The sequence below is a fragment of the Geotrypetes seraphini genome, chromosome 2 (genome assembly GCF_902459505.1).
Source record: "Geotrypetes seraphini chromosome 2, aGeoSer1.1, whole genome shotgun sequence".
In the NCBI taxonomy this organism is placed as follows: domain Eukaryota; kingdom Metazoa; phylum Chordata; class Amphibia; order Gymnophiona; family Dermophiidae; genus Geotrypetes; species Geotrypetes seraphini.
Window position 1 is genome coordinate 396,722,010 of NC_047085.1, and position 16,507 is coordinate 396,738,516.

The 16,507-nt window shown below is 43.8% G+C and overlaps 1 protein-coding gene across 3 annotated transcripts in view; it reads left to right on the forward strand.

The window, feature by feature from the left end:
* The window catches only part of RAPGEF5 (Rap guanine nucleotide exchange factor 5), a 427,979-nt gene that overhangs the window by 324,555 nt on the left and 86,917 nt on the right, over positions 1–16,507 (forward strand). For 2 of the 3 annotated variants that reach the window (XM_033930887.1, XM_033930890.1), the window contains exons 9-10: positions 949–1,067; positions 1,435–1,523. In XM_033930887.1, the coding sequence (XP_033786778.1) occupies positions 949–1,067; positions 1,435–1,523 (208 nt within the window). The remainder of the gene's footprint in view (positions 1–948; positions 1,068–1,434; positions 1,524–16,507) is intronic. The other variant, XM_033930889.1, reaches the window with a different exon arrangement.

Sequence of the window (16,507 nt, forward strand, 5' to 3'; positions counted from 1 at the left end):
ACAAGCAAAGATGAATTAGAGCCTACTGTAGTATGGCAGATATTTAAAATCTACCTAATTTGGGGATGGGGGTGGGGGTGGGGATCAGAACCAACAGCAAGTTGAGCTGCTTGTTTGGGTACCCATGTCCCCTCCCCCATTCTCAGGAAATGTGCAGGTTGCAATGTAGTCTGGGGCACGGAGTTGATGGCTCCATATGTTTTTGACTTAGCAGTTCTCCTTCTTCCCCCACCCCTGTTGGCCCTTGTCACATGCAGTGCTGTGTCTGTGGATGCACAGTAGCTGCATCTGCAGCAAAACCCAAAAGGATCAGCTGGTTTAAAGAACAGATTTCCCTGATTATGCAGAACTCAGCTTACCTATGTACCCCACAGGCAGGATATTTATTTATTTTTGCTGTCTCCATCTCTCGCACTAAACATATCTGTTTAACTCAAAATTTTAAAGAAAGAACAAAAATATGACTGTGATCCAAAGTCTAGAAAACATTGTAAGCTTAATTCTAAGTGGTTTTGTGTCCCACCTCCACCACCACCATCAAAGTAGCATTCGGAGATTTTACCAGCTGGAGCCTAATATTCGGCATTGATAATACCCTCTGTTCTTGCCAGGCACTGCAGTTCTCTCACTTTAGTTAAGGTATGCCGAGCAGTCCTGCAGTGCTTTACCTTTTAAAACTGGTAGCATGGGAGGCGAAGCGATGGAGTACTAGCAGAAACCTAGCATAGTAAGAGAATAATGAATTCTTTATATAATCTTTAACTATCCAGTGCAAGATTTATAGGTTGTTCCACCGATGCTTTGTGACACTGGAGAACATATGTCCTGAGCAAAAACCACAGCAGGGAGCATATTTCTGAAGAAGAAAATGTAGCTTATCAGTCCCTGGGAGAATTTGCTTATTTTTTTTCTCATGCTTTTTTTTTTTTCTCTCTCTTTAAATTAAAGCAGGATGAAGAAACCACTACAATTCAAGTGAAGGAGCAAGACCAAGATGTTCTAGTGTTAAAGAAAGTGTCATCCGAGAGCCCAGCCCCCATAGCAGGGAGTGCCATAAATGATTGGAGGTAAATGTCTTTTTTTTTTTTTCCTGAGGCACATACACACACACACACACGCAGGCTGACTGCAGAGCTTCAAGCAGCCAGATGGGTTTGGCTAGCAGTGAAAGGGCAGAGATGGTAGGACAGCCTGGCGTCTAGGAAATGCCTTTTGTTCCAAAATCCCTATCATGGGTAGTTCCAAACTGAGGGTCTTTGGTCCCCATTTGATGGGGAAAGATTCTGCAGCCTTTGTAGGTCCCCCGCTCCCCTTGCCCACTTTTGATGTGCCTTACTTTAAATACATTGATGAAGAAGATGAGGAGGATGAGTGGAGCAGCCGCTCTCAGTCTTCAACGGAGGATGATTCTGTGGACTGTCTGCTTTCTGACAGATACATGGTGGTGTCGGGGACCCCAGAGAAGATCCTGGAGCACCTCCTGAATGATTTGCACCTGGATGAGGTTCAGGATAAAGAGACAGGTAAGGAACAGGATGATTCTAGTTTCTATCCTCTTCCCCTTCCTCGGCAAAATGACATGAATGCTGTACTGCTGGGCATCTCTAAATCTTTCTTTTACCCGCGTAGAGAACTGGACAGCCAGCAGTGCTAAAGTCTATTTACAGCTACTAAATAAAAAGGAATCCCGGCAGGAGGGGATATCCATGCATTTGTAATGAATGTTTTCCCTGCTGTGCTGGAAGGCACGGAGGAGGATGCATATGTGTGTTATACATGCTGTCAGATGCAATGTGTAGACTTTCCCAGCTGAGAGAGAGAGCTCTGAATGTGGACAGAGATGGCCCAATTAATGACACTACTTAGATGGCATGTAAAGGCAGAGCAGTTCTTGGTCCTCACATGAAGAATAAGGGAGTGTGTTTGGGGAGGGGGGACACTTCTACCCTTTCAGCTCAGGATGCTAACTTCTTAATTGCTTCATTGCTGCCATTTAACCCCGTGCTGGCCAGCAGCTTCTGCTCCTTTTTAAAATCCTGTTTTGGCATGAGCTGTGCTCCGGGTGGTGGTGTGCCTTCGTGCGAGCCTCCCTCCGTTTGTTGTGTGGCAGAGGCTCTAGGTTTGCATTGCATGTGGCAGCTCGGGCGGCAACGAGCCCAGTGTGGTGTGTGGCTCTCCACACGCAGGACGTTTGTGGGCAGCGGTTTGATGGTGCGCAGCCTGTGCTCAGCTTTAATGACAGCAGCTGTGCTTATGAAAGTTTTGAAAAGGTGACCAGCCTTCCGTAGGCTGACATGCAAACGGAGAGTGCAGAAAAATCGCATGGGCTGCAAACAAACTGCGCCACGTTCTCTCCAAAGGCTTAAAATTCCATCTGTTCTCCACCGCCCTAGCCCCCCCCCCCCCCCCAGTTTCTACACCAATGTGAATTGGTGTAAAATATAAATCAGATATGTACTCCATTAACAAGTTTGCTGATTGTTTCTTGGAATAATGAATGCAAGATTTTTTTCCTTTTTTTTTTTTTCCACAATGGGGTCCTTTTATTAATGCGCACGTGCTAAATGCTATGTCATCCATTATATTCTGTGGGCGCCTTAGCATTTAGCGTGCACTAAATCGGTTAGCGCTCCTTAATAAAAGGACCCCAATGTGATTTTTTTTTTTTTTTTTTAAATTTCATTTTATAAAGGAAGAATAACGTACTAGCATTGCCTGTCCTTTTGTGAGGTTTGCTGTACTACTTCTTTCAGCCCGTGCATGCAGGGTTTTGTTTCATGGTGTTGTTCCTGTAGGGTAAGTACTATCGGATTGTTTTTGTCTCATCGGGTACAAATAGAATGGAGCTGTTGTATAACTTTCCCATTTGCTTCCTGGTTTGTATGGCTTGAGGTCTCGTCAGGTTTGGCTTGAGCAAAGGATGACTTGTACTTGAGTGCAGGTGCTTGTGGGTTTCCCAAAGGCTAGCTGACATGGGCTGTGCATTGCTACCGTCTCTGTACCCAATTAGAATGCTTTCGGGTCTTCTTTAGTCTTAAGCAGTAAAACCAAGTAAAGAATGTTCACAGCTAGTGCCTATTGTACTCACAGGGGAAACATTTTTGGTCTGTGAAACGCTCTGGATAGGTATGCTGTCTGAACTAATAAATTATTTTGTCGTTGGCAGGTCAAAGATGTAAAATAAATGGAGGAAGATTAGATTTCCTCTGTTGAGGGGGAGGGGGGATTCTTTTTTCCCTTTTGGTGTTGTAGTTGGTAGATAACATTGGTTGCTCTCCAGCAGTTTCAACTATGCCCAGGCAGTATGAATGAAGAATCACCTCCCTGTCAGGTACAGTGATTATTGCTTGAGTTTGGTTTCACTAATGAGGATTCATGGCTTTGCCTTTTCTACTTCATGTCCCTCGTCTCGCTTGCCCTCATTTCCGAGTGCACCGGTTGTACAGATGTTCCCAGCCTTAAGCTTTATTACAGAACTCATCACAAATCAAGGTCAAGGATAGCTGCACTCTGGCACCTGTAAACAGGGACAAATCCACTTCAGCCCCACGTTCTGGAGTTAGTGAATTCATACACATCATATTGGGTAGTAATCTTAAACAGTTATCTGCGATTTTTTCTTTCCTGTTGATAAAGTGCAAGGAAAGGGGTAAAGAGGGAGGGGCTTGTAACTGTCCAGTGAAAAAATATCCCTCCCCCTACAGGAAATGTATTTTTATTTTATGATCAGTTCATACCAAAATTATTGTTTCTATAGTGTCCAAATTGGGCATATTCATAGCGTGGACAAGCCATGATTGGAAGGACCAACTTGGTCTTTCGGTGCTTTGTGTGATTACAAAAAGAATGCAAAGATATTACAGAGCCTATGAGATTACTTCAGAATCGGAGAATTCATGGTCAGTGATATAATAGCAAGATAATCTTTTGTTAAAAGAAAAATTGTTTCCAACACAGTCACAATTCAGAAGACAGATGTTCTAAAAATCAGATATTCAAGTGTTTCAAAGCCATTGATTTCCAGAAGAAGTCCAGTAGGAGAGTATAGTGGAGCCATTGGGCAGCTGGAACAGCCTAAGGGTGATCTGTCACTGAAGGCTGCCAGTATGAATCTTACAGAAATAGATTTGCAGTGGACTCCAATAAATGACCTCTCGATCCATTACCCTGAAACTGATTTAACTCTGGTAGATGAGTGGAGAGACTATATCCAATCCATTACAAACCTGTTTCTGCACTGCATATTGCCACATTTAGAATTTAGAAGCATTTCCAGGAACATGCAGCATCTGAGAAAAACCAAAGATATCAATATTCCCATATTATCCTAAGAAACTGTGAAAAATATATACTACATGTTGAAAATAAATGCCAAGAAGTATTTAAAAATAAAAACCCTGCAATTGAAAACATGCTGTATGCTGCCTTCATAAAGGTAGTTAATAAATCCCAGTCAATCAATCAATAAAGATCAAAAACATAATCTATGAGAGACATATTTATATGAAAAAGAACTCATAACTGAGAGAATTTTCCCATTCACTGTAGTGATAACTATACTTGGGCATAAGTGTATGTATTTTGTTTGGGGTTTTTTTTTTTAATTCTTTTCACCCTAGTAACACATTGGCCCTAGAAAAAAACAGGAAACTCAGAATGTGATATCTTTTAAGGAACCAACCAAAAAATGTTGCAAGGAAATAATTTCTTTTTCTCAAGAGCCACTCGTGGTTTTTGATGCTATATTACTCCCCCAGGCAGCATGTGTGGTTACAGAAGAGACACTTAACATTCCAACTCTTTGATTTCCTGTTTTCATCATAGGGATGCTTTTAAATTACATTTCCCTCTCCGTGTTCACGGTTTTATGATTGAATGCCCCCCCCCCCAAAAAAATTTACATCACAGGAAATCACTGCTCCTGGCGCTGCACAGAGAAAATCGCTGCACTTTCTTCACTGGAACAGGTCAGGTTATTTGCAGTTTTGTGTCTTTTTTTTTTGTTTTGTTTTGTTTTTTTTACAGAAAAACCGTGAATAACATATGAAAAGTTATTTGCGGTTTTTCTCCATTCGCTGCCTTGCCGTTCCCCTATCACTACGACTGCGGAGGGGGAAGTGTATACACATTCCAGATTCACTACCCCAGTCTCTCTCTGCCTCCCTCTCCGAGTTCCCCCGTCATTCCACTGGCTGCTTAGTTCTGGGGCTTCACCTTCTGTGTAAACTGTTCTGACCTTCAAATAGCATGCCCCCATCCAACCCTGGGCCACCCAGGCAAGATGGTCCTGCTTGAATGGGCCGCTGCTCTCCTTCGCTGCATCCTCTTCCTCGGCTGGATTGTCACAGGTTGTGCCTCTTTTTATGGTACATATATCCTGCTATTTTAAATTGGGTTTATTACTGGAAAGTATAACCTGTGTACTACAGTGAAATGGGGATCAGTCTTTTTGCGTTTTCCAGTTCCTGTAATGCTTATGATAGATATTGGATTGACAAGATTTAAACTTAAGTTCTTTACTTACTACAAAAGCAAGTGCAGTGTGGATACCAGAGGGAGCTTCTGCCCAGTGCACTACAAACCTGACTCTTGTCTAGCAGTATTTTTTCCAGTCCTCCAGGGCCACAAATGGGTTGGTTTTTCAGAATTTACCTCATGAATAGGCAAGAGAGGCTTATATCAGTGGTATTCTATCTAAGCAGCCCCTCTCTATGTGTGTGTGTGTGTGTGTCCTACTATTGCTGCTACTACTACCATTTATTTAATTTGTTTTCTATCCCATTTTCCCCAAAGAACTCGGAACGGGTTACAGATTAAACATACATAATAATATAATAATAATAATACTATTTTTATATACCGCAATACCACAAATAGTTCAGAGCGGTTTACAGAGGAAGAGACTGTATATACACAGCGATTATACCAAAAACTTTTGAACTTATATTAGCACTAGTCTTTAAGCCCATTACATTAACGGGTGCTAGAATAGCTGTGTCTGCCTGACTTTCTTTCTTTCTCTTTCTCACCTTGGCCATGTGTCTGTCTGTCTGTCTCTCTCCTCGGCTGTCGACCACCACCCCTTGCCTGATCCCCCTGTCCAGCAGTAGCACTTTCTTTCTGTCTCTCTCTCTCCTTGGCCCCTGTGTCTGTCTGTCTTTCTTTCTTTCTTTCTGTCCTCTCCTTGGCCTCTGTCTCTGTCTTTCTTTCTATCTCTCTCTCTCCTTGGCCACTGGCTGTCTGTCTTAATTTCTGTCTGTCTCTCTGGCCCCCTGTCTGTCTGTCTGTCTTTCTCTCTCTTCTTGGCTGCTGTCTGTCTTTTTTTCTTGGTCTCTCTTTGGCCGCTGGCTATCTGTCTGTCTTTCTGGCCCACTGTCTGTCTGTCATTCTTTCTGTCTTTGTCTCTCCCTGGCCCTCTGTCTGTCCGTCTGTCTTTCTTTCTCTTTCTCCTTGGCTGCTGCTGTCTGTCTGTCTTTTTTTCTTTCTCACTCTCTCTTTGGCCATTGGCTGTCTGTCTGTTTGTCATTCTATCTGTCTGTGTCTCTCCCTGGCCCCTTGTCTGTCTGTCTTTCTGTCTGTCTCTCTCCCTGGCCCCCTGCCTGCCTATCTCTCTTTGTTGCGCCATGCCTGCCTGCCTCTTCGTGCGCCCCTTCTGTCTCCCCCCCCAGAGCAAACCAAGATTGCTGCCTGCCCCCAGCACACCCCTTCCCCCAAAGCAGCCCCCTTTCCCTCTCCCCCTCCACTTCCCTGTGCAGCAGTAGCAGTCGGACACCTCACAGCACCCGCACCCTGTCTGCTTCGTCCAGGCCGAAGGACACCCTCTTGCCGTTGCTCTTGGTGAACCCTCCTGCCTTTGCTCTCGCCCCCGCTCAAACCACCACACGCGACGCAAATCGAACACGACCATGGAGTCACAAATCATGGAGGCAGGAATCACGGCATTGTAAGTGCGCATGCGTGCTTAGGGTTTTATTATAGAGGATGTTGAGATTAATTGAGTTTATCTGGGAATGTTTTAGGAACAGAAGTGGAGTTGGAGAAATTTGTCGAAGAGATAAGTTTGATAAGAAAGTGCATTTGAAATAAAGTTGGTTAAACATTTGTTCCATTTGCCTGCTTGGAATGATAGTGTTCGATCAAGGAATCTCTAGTAGATGCAGCTGTTCAAGGATGGAAAGACGAACCAAATAAGCACTATGTGTACAGGTTGTGCCTAGAAATTCAAAATGGTGAGACAGGTAGATTGGGGATGAACCTGTTATGGTTTTGAAACAAAGGCAAGAAAACTTAAAGATGACCCTTGCTTCTTTCTACAGGCAGCCAGTATAGTTTTTTGTAATATGAGCTTACATGGTCCGATTTCTTGAGGCCAAAGATGAGACAGATTGTGACATTCTGAACGATTCTCAGTCATTTGATGGTTTTCTTATAAGATCCCAGGTTATGATTTGCAGTGGATTTATCCTAATTTGACACATACTAGGATCTAATACCAATATACGTGAGTTTACAGGTTACAATTTGCCATCGTTCCAGTTCTTCAATACAAGTTTTTCCTACTTGACACGTACTAGGGATCTAATACCAATCACCCCTCAGCTCCCCTCCTCAACAAAGCCAAAAAAAAGGTTGCAAGTCCCAAAAGCAAACAGTAAAGAGATGAAACAGGCCTCAAGGGCTAAATTCAGTACATGGCACTCAAAACTCATGCAAAATAAAGAAAAAAATATTGTACATGTTATATGCAGGTACTTTCTCTGTTCCTAGAGGGGCCTCCTCTATAGCCACTCCTATTTCTTCTGAGATGGATCTTTTTTTCTCCTTGGGCTGATTATTTTATGTGCGAGCCCTTCCGCTGCATGTTTGCCAGCTGTCTGCATACATAACAACTCCATTATAGCAACTCTGATGCCTATTCGTTAAGGCATCCTGAAAACTCAAGCTGTTGGTTGATCTCGAGGACCATCCGTGAATAGCTGTGCTCCAGCCTCTTCTGAGGGTCCCTCTGCCGAGACTAACACTAATTGTGTCAGTAGGGGACAGATTTTGATTGGGCTTTTAGTACTTCGCATACCTGTTATTCAGGAACTAAATGGGAAACCAACAGTTTTTTTCCCCCCAGTCAAAAGGTGTTCTGCCTAATGATTTATGGTTAATAGCAACCTCAGCCAGGTTAGAATTAGTGACATCGTCTCAATTTCTTATCGGATGGCTCTCGACAGGTCCATACTAGGCTATTTCTTATTTTAAAAAATAATTTAGTTGCCAGGAGCCTTAGGGATTCCCCTCTCAGCACTTTACTGGTTTGAACTGCTGAGCTAAAGGTGAAAGGCCCTTTAAATCTGCACCAATTTCCTGATCTCCACATGAAAGCAAGAGTGATAAATGGAGCGATATATTTGGTGGTATTGTTGGGAGAGGGAGGTGTTGCCTTTTGATTTCTTTCCCCCACTGTCTAACACATGACTCTCCGGCCATGATGCATTCTTGTAGGCACACCCACAAATTTCTAGAACAACATTAAAATTTTGTGTTTTCTTTTAATTCTTCTTCTTTTTTTTTCTTTTTTTAATAAGTCTTTATTGATTTTCCATTACTAACAAAGTGCAACACAATATTCATATCAGTAACAATAACAACTAAGCACTTAAATTTGATCAATAGCATTGCAACAATATAAGCCCTCCTCCACCCCACAATTACATCAAGGAATCACACTAAAGATATATCCCTCCCCTCCCTTCCCCCCTGGATGTATTTGAATTATACCAGCAAAAAGAAGGATAAAAGAACTATAAAAATTGTACAAAAGACGTCAATGGACCCCAAACTACCGTATTTTCACGCAGATAACGCGCACCCGTGTAAAACGCGCACACGGGTATAGCGCGCAGAAACCACGATTTTATGTACAAAAACTTTTGTATACCGCGCTCACGGGTATACCGCGCATGCAGCCCGACTGTCCTTTCGCCCGCCCCGACTCTCCTCTGGCCACCCCGACTCTCCTTTCGCCCTCCCCGACTCTCCGTGCGCTGTCCCGACTATCCGTTCACCCTCCCTGACTTTCCGTGCACTGCCCCACCTCTCCGTGCGCTGTCCCGACTCTCCGTTCACCCTCCCTGACTTTCCGTGCACTGCCCCGACTCTCCGTGCGCTGTCCCAACTCTCCGTTCACCCTCCCTGACTTTCCGTGCACTGCCCCGACTCTCCGTGCGCTGTCCCGACTCTCCGTTCACCCACCCTGACTTTCCGTGCACTGCCCCGACTCTCCGTGCGCTGTCCCGACTCTCCACCTGGGGGCGCGGCCTGAGGCACATGGTCGGGTTGGGCCCATGTGCCTCAGGCCGCGCCCCCAGGTGGGACCTAAGGCTCCAGGGCCTATTCTGATTGGCCCACGCGCCTTAGGCCCCACCAGTAGGCGGAGCTTTGGGACGGATGGGCCAATCCGGCCTCATTCCGTCTTTGGCTGCCTGCCGGACAGGCGGGTTTGGCTCCCGTCTGTCCGGCCAACTACCAAAGGTACGGGGAAGGGGAGTGGGGGTATCGTGGGGGTCGGCCAGGGGGGTCGCGGGTCGGCTGGGGGGGCGGTCGGAGGTTCTTGGGGGGGGCGGTCATTAGAGGGAGGGGGGTTTGCGTCGAGGGCAGGAGGGCCTGGGATTCCTCCTGCCCGTAATGTAGTGCGGGGTGGGGGTAGGGGGTCGCCATGGCCAGGAGGGTTTGGGCTCCCTCCTGGCCCGATATTGTCGGGGAGTTGGGGAGTCGGCCGGGCAAGAGGGCTTGGGCTCCCTCTTGCTCCGATCGTGGATGCGGGTGCGGGTGGGAGCGCGTGCGAGCGGTCGTTCAGGGTGGGGGTGCGAGCGGTCCTGCTGGGGGGGGTGAATTGGGCGTCGGGCGGGGTGGAAACTATGTAAAAAAAATTTTGTATACTGCGCTCACGCGTATAACGCGCGAGGGGTATGCGCGGTAGGTAAAAACGCGTATAACGCGTGCGTTATATGCGTGAAAATACGGTAAGTTAAATATCTTAGAATGTCCTAGTATGTCTGCATTCATTTTCTCATAAAAAACAAACAAACTTTGTTTCTGTAATACACTGTGAGGCCTATATACCAAGCCGTGTTAATTATTTAGTGTTATAATTACCATAAATTTAAAATGCAGTTCATTAATTGCTAGTGTGCACTAACTCTCTCTATTAAAACAGCTAGCACAGGAAATATTTTAGGGCAGGGAATGGGCAGGAACTGTGTTCACGTGGCAGGTAACACAGAACAGGGTGTACCTAACTTCATTGCACGTTACCTGCTGTGCAGTGAACACATGGCAGAGACATGTTCTCTGCATTAATTTTATGAGAATCTTCCCCCAAACACCCCGACTGTTAACAGAGAGATTTAGTTACTGCAAGTGATCTATGGAAATTACTATGCAATAATTGCATTTAGTAATTAGGGCTTCTATGTACATTCCTTGTACAATGTTGCATGCATCTCGGCATAAGTCGATGGCAGCTCTTGGAAAAAAAAAGTAAATTTATCCAATAAAATGCCGTAACAGCATGACATAGCGAGACACCTGCTTTTACTATTGGTAATCATCTTTTTTATATTCCATATAGCCACCAAACCAAACAGTTGTTTTTTGTGGCCAGATAACTTTTGATACATCCATTTCACGGAATGTAGTGTTTTAACTTTTCCCCCCTTTTATTATTATTATTATGTTCTTGTATACCGCCATACCCAGTGAGTTCTAGGCGGTTCACATCAATTAATTAGGATCCGATCTGCACACGGATTTACAACATTTTGTCGGAGTCAGAAGCAATGAGGAAAGAAATGATGGTACATTTTAACAGAAATTTATCCGAGTTACAGGCAGCGACAGGTTGGATTGGCCGGGAAGAGGGAGGGAGAGAGAAGCACAGGGGGGGAGGAGAGTGGGGGGGAGGGCGGGAGTTGGCTTATTGCAGGGGAGTGAGGGTTAAGGGTCCTGTTCGCGGAAAAGGTATGTTTTGAGGAGTTTTCTGAAGTCGAGGTAGGTCAAGGCCTCGAGAATCAATTGGGCTAACCAAGGGTTCAGCTTAGCAGCCTGGAAGGCGAAGGTTTTGTCGAGGAATCTTTTGAGCTGACATAGTTTTATGGAGGGGAAGGCGAACAGCTGAATTCTGCGGGATTTCTTATTGGTGCAAATCATATCGAAGTGGGGAGAGAGATATTTTGGTGATAATCCAAATACTGTTTTGTAACAGAAGCAGGCGAACTTGAAAAGGACTCTGGATTCGAACGGTAGCCAATGTAATTGGTGGTAGAAAGGAGGGATGTGTTCCCGTTTGTTCAGGCCGAAAATAAGATGGACTGCTGTGTTTTGAATCAATTTTAGTCTTCTGGTGGTTTTCTTTGTGGAGCTCAGGTAAATGATATTGCAATAATCCAGAATGCTAAGAATAGAGGATTGTACTAGTAGGCGGAAAGCGGTGTCATCAAAGTATTTTTTTATGGTGCAAAGTTTCCATAGCACTGAGAGACTTTTCTTGATAGTGAGATCGGTGTGATTTTCTAGGGATAGGTGTTTGTCTAGCGTGACTCCCAGTATTTTTAGAGTTTGTTCGAGTGGGAAAACCAATCCTTTCACTTGGATTGTGGTGTCTTTGATTTTATCTTTGGGGGTGGCCAGGAAGAATTTATAAAGCCGTGTAAGGCTTTTCTATTGCTGACCGTGGCAGTAGTGGCTCTACTCGTAGGAATTCTATGAGTGTCTGAGCTAAGACCGCCATGACTGGCGATAAAAAAGCCTAATGCGGCTTTGTAAAAGGGGGGAGGGGGAGTTGTATCAATTTTGAGTTTTAAATCTGAATTATTATAGATGGCAAAGACAATTTGGGGGCTAAGCCAAAGCCTCATGCCTCCCACTCGTGAATCTCTGCAGGACATCCTTTTCCACTAGCATTAAGGTAATATATAGAAATAAAACAGAGAACAAAGGAAATAAGGTCATACCTTTTCTATTGGACTAACTCAATGTATTTTATGATGAGCTTTCGAAGGTAACCTTTCTTCTTCAGATCATAAATAAGCAAATATTGATAAATATCAGTATATACTTGTATAAGGGAAACATGAAAGCATTTCAGGGATAGGAAGAGGGAGGGGTGGGTGTACAGGAGACAGAAAGGTGTCCACCCACCCCCCTCCCTCTTCCTAGCCCTGAAATGCTTTCATGTTTCCCTTATACATACTGAAATTTGTCAACATTTGCTTATTTGTGATCTGAAGAAGAATTGCCTTCAAAAGGTTATCATACAATGCATTATTTCTATATAAGGTCATCATGCAATGCATTATTTCTATTTAATACCTTGGAAAGTGGACTAACATGGCCACCACACCATTCCACTAGCATTAAGAAAGCAGTCAGCTGCAAAATCGTGCTATATATACCCATAAACCAATGCCACATTTTGAAACATTACTGGATCCCCTATGGGCTTTTGAAAGTAATATTATCACATCATGGGGCCATATGTTTGGTACTTGGCCACATGGGGGAATGTCTGGTAGCATGTTTGTACGTTCAGAGGCAAATCATTAAAGGCATCCCATTTTCTGCACACCCCGTACTTCTATTTGATTAGAGAGAGGATATACGTTAGACATCAGGCACGTGCTAACTTTTCCCTTACTGCAAATCCCACATTGTATTAAACTGGCATATATTTATTCAGTGTTTATCTTCCATGTATAAGCCAAAGTTATTTTAAGCTGACCTAATTTTTTAATAGAAAAGCCCTTCAAATATCAGTGTAGAAAGACTATGGGCTCCTTTTATTAAGATGCGCTAGCATTTTTAACGTGCGCTGAAGATTAGCGCACGCAAACCCTGCGCTAAACGTAAAATACTAACGCAAGCTCTATGGAGGCGTTAGCGTCTAGTGTGCGTGGCATTGTAGCACGCACTAAAACCGCTAGCGCACCTTAGTAAAAGGAGCCCTATATATCTTTTTTTAATAAACAAACCATGTAAGTTTACTGAATATTTTTCTATACAGTACAAAGCGAAAGGAGAAGTAAATGTAGAGCAGCATCACTTGAAAGGGAGATCTGCTGATAAAGAGTTTTATTGCATTCCTTTTAAATGGCAGTGGCTGACTCATGGCTCTGCCACTTATTCTAGGGCAAATCATTCATAAAATTGTACAATCCACCTTGCACTTTTAGGATGTCATTTTGCTATTTTAAATCTACTTTCCCTATGGGGAAACTTGACTTCGCAAATTCATTGTGCCTGTCAGTTTTTTCCTCCTGTGTGTCTCCTAGAAAAACTTTTGAATCATTCATCTAGTTTCATTCATAGAAATATGATGGCGGATAAAGGCCAAATGGCCCTTCTAGTCTGCCGTAACCATTATCTCTTCCTCTCTCCAAGAGATCCCACTTGCCTATCCCAGGCCCTTTTAAATTCAGACACAGTCTCTGTCTCCACTCTATCACCTCTTCTGGGAGATTTTTGGCATAGATAGTAGAGTACTCCTCAAAGTGGGCACTCTCGAGGGAAAAGTCAGAATGAGAAATGATCTTATAAAGCTGATGAATAACAGGCAGAAAAGATTCAGTGCAAAAAAAGTGCTGAATCATGCAATTGGGGTACAAATTAGAACAGAGAATCCAAGATGACAGCGTTTGATCTTATTCCCTCTAAGGTGCACGGCTGCATGACTGTGCACCTTTAGCAGGAAGCCGTGCAGCTGTTCAGTCTCACCGCGCAGCAGGAGAAGTCAGGACCAGCACCCCTCCGGTATCACTCTTCCATCTTGTGCTGCTGCTGTTGTTTTCCCGAAGTAGCAGTGGCAAACTGAAACAAATTGGCTATGGGACCTTCCCATACTTACCCGTGGCTACCGGACCACCCTCTCCGATATCACTTCTTCTGGGGCAAAGCCGGCAGCCACAGATATGTATGGGAAGGCCCCACAGCCGGTTTGTTTCAGTTTGCCACTTCTTCCTTGGAAAAGCAGCAGCAACAGTGGGGATGGTAGGGGGCAAACGCTGGTTGTTGTGGGGTGGGTGAGAGGGAGCAGACCGTTGGATTCAAGGTAGGTGTGAGAGGGGACAGATGCAGGGGGATATGCATTGGGGGAGAGAAGGGGCAAGCACTGGTGCATATGGATTGGGTGTGAGAAAGGGAGCAGTCGCTAGTAGAAAAGGGGTGAGGTAGAAAGGGGGTAGACACTGGTGGAAATGAGGTGGGTGGAGATAGAGGGGGCAGAAGTTAGTGGAAATGGTTTGAGGTGTGGGGGGAGAGAGGGGGGGTAGATTTTGCATAAAAGTGGGAAGACAGATTCTAGATAGAACTGGGGAGAGAGGGCAGATTTTGGGGATGGGGTATAGAAAGGAAGGAGATGATGGAACTGGGGAAGTGAAAGGGAGCAGACGTATGGAAGGGGAGAGATATAAAGGGGATGGAAATATTGATGGAAGGGGAGAGGGGGGATATGCTGGATGGAAAGGGGAGGGAATAAACTATATAGAAGGAGGAAGATTGAAGCCTGGATGGAAGAGGGGAGAAACTGGAGGGAGATGATGGAAGGGGGAAGTGAAAGGGCAGAAAGGGGGCAGACTGTATGGAAGGGGAAGAGACAGAGGAGGGGAGAGGAGAGAATGTGGAGATACTGGATGGCAAGGGGGGAGAGGAAGTAGACACTGTATAGAAGGGGCAGATGCTGGATGGAAAAGGGGATAGAAATGAGCAGATATTTGGGGGGGAGTAGAAAGGATGGAGATAGTGATGGAAGAGAAAAGAAAGGGCAGATATAGGGGGCAAACACAGTATAGAAGGGCAGAGGGCAGAGTTAGTGAGAGACTGGGAATAAGGAGACATTAGGAGAGCCAGGGTGAGGGAAAGAGATGGAAAGCTGCCGGTAGACTGTAAAAAAGAAGGAACTTGAAGACTAGATAGTAAGAATGAGTTAAATGTGAACATAGAGGTAGAAAAAAAATTGAAGAAAGTCAAAAGGAAAAGGAGAAGGAGGAAAAGAAAAATCCTGGAAAGAGACTTAAGACGGAGGAAAGCAGAAACCAGAGAAGTAAATGGTCAGAACATAAAGGTACAAAAAATAATTTTATTTTTAATTCAGGATAAAGTAGTGTGGTACCCATGTTTATAAAGGTTAATACATATAAATAGAAAATAGAATTAAGATATATTTTCATTGGATTAATTTTAATACATTTTTGACCAACTGTCAGAGACTAAAACCTCCTTTCTCAGGTCAGCACAGCTTAACTGTCTTGACCTGGGAAAGGAGGTGTTAGCTTTTGAGAGCTAACTGAAAAATGTTAAGTCCTTTCAATAAAAAATCATCTTATTTTCCATTTTTTAATTTATATTTGTAATTCTTAATTTGTAATGTACAGTTTGTATAATACTATCAGAGTAATGTAATAGAAAACCTTTGCTCACATCAATGTTATTTATTTATTTTAAATATTTATAATCTGCTTAATGCCTAAGCGGCTCACAATAAACATACATACAACTCTCAAACTAAATAAAAACATAAAAGCATCAAAACATTTTTTGCTCACATGGCACCGTAAACCTTAACTCACAACCACCTCTCAGTCCGGGGCCTAGGACTGTCACTGCTCTTTTCACTGTATGCTAATTGTGCACCCTTGAGACAGGCTGGTACTGCTGTGTGATGGCTAGAGCTCCTTCCTCTCAGGGACTATGAATGCATGTTGTTAATTTCATACCTTTTTAATAACTTTTTTTTAAAAATATTTTACCTTTCCTGTTGTTAAAACAGTTTTTACAATGTCAACAGTTCCTTTGGCTTGCTGATCAGCGAAGTGTTGTTGTCATACCTGAAGGGAAGTTTCAAGTTCCATTTAGTAGAAACACGTGTTACTGCTGCTACTGGTATAATCATTTGTGCAGTGATATAGGGTGTGTACAGCTCTGTACAGAAACAAGAAGAAACAGTCAAGTCAGCAAATGGACATTCGGAGTCGATGGCCAATGAAGTGCAGACATGAGTGCTAAGAGTGTTATCAGGATATTAGGTCAGTGTTCCTTTCTTCTCTTTTGCTTTCGCCCATTGACAGATGGCTGTGGGAATACTTTACTAAACCAATGTTGTGGCTCGATGGCTTTCACTTTTCATAAACGTTCATTTCGAACACCATGATGGCGATGACAACAATGTTGATAACTAGTTCAATATTCAAAAGAGCTGGGCAGCCTAACTTAAGATCCCAAGTATTCAGTTGAAAATTTTATTTTCATAATTTAGGAGCCTTAGGCCTGCCACTCATTTGGCTAGATTTATGAACCTAAGTAGGATCCTATTTCTTGCCTGGCTCAAACCGAATCTGTGACTGAAATTGGCTACTTGATTTCTGTAGAAGCCGAAGCCAAAACCAAAACTAGACCCTCTCCTCCAAATAACCCCCATCTGACCAAAAAGAATCCTCTGTAGGATCCACTTGTCAGCAGCAGCTCC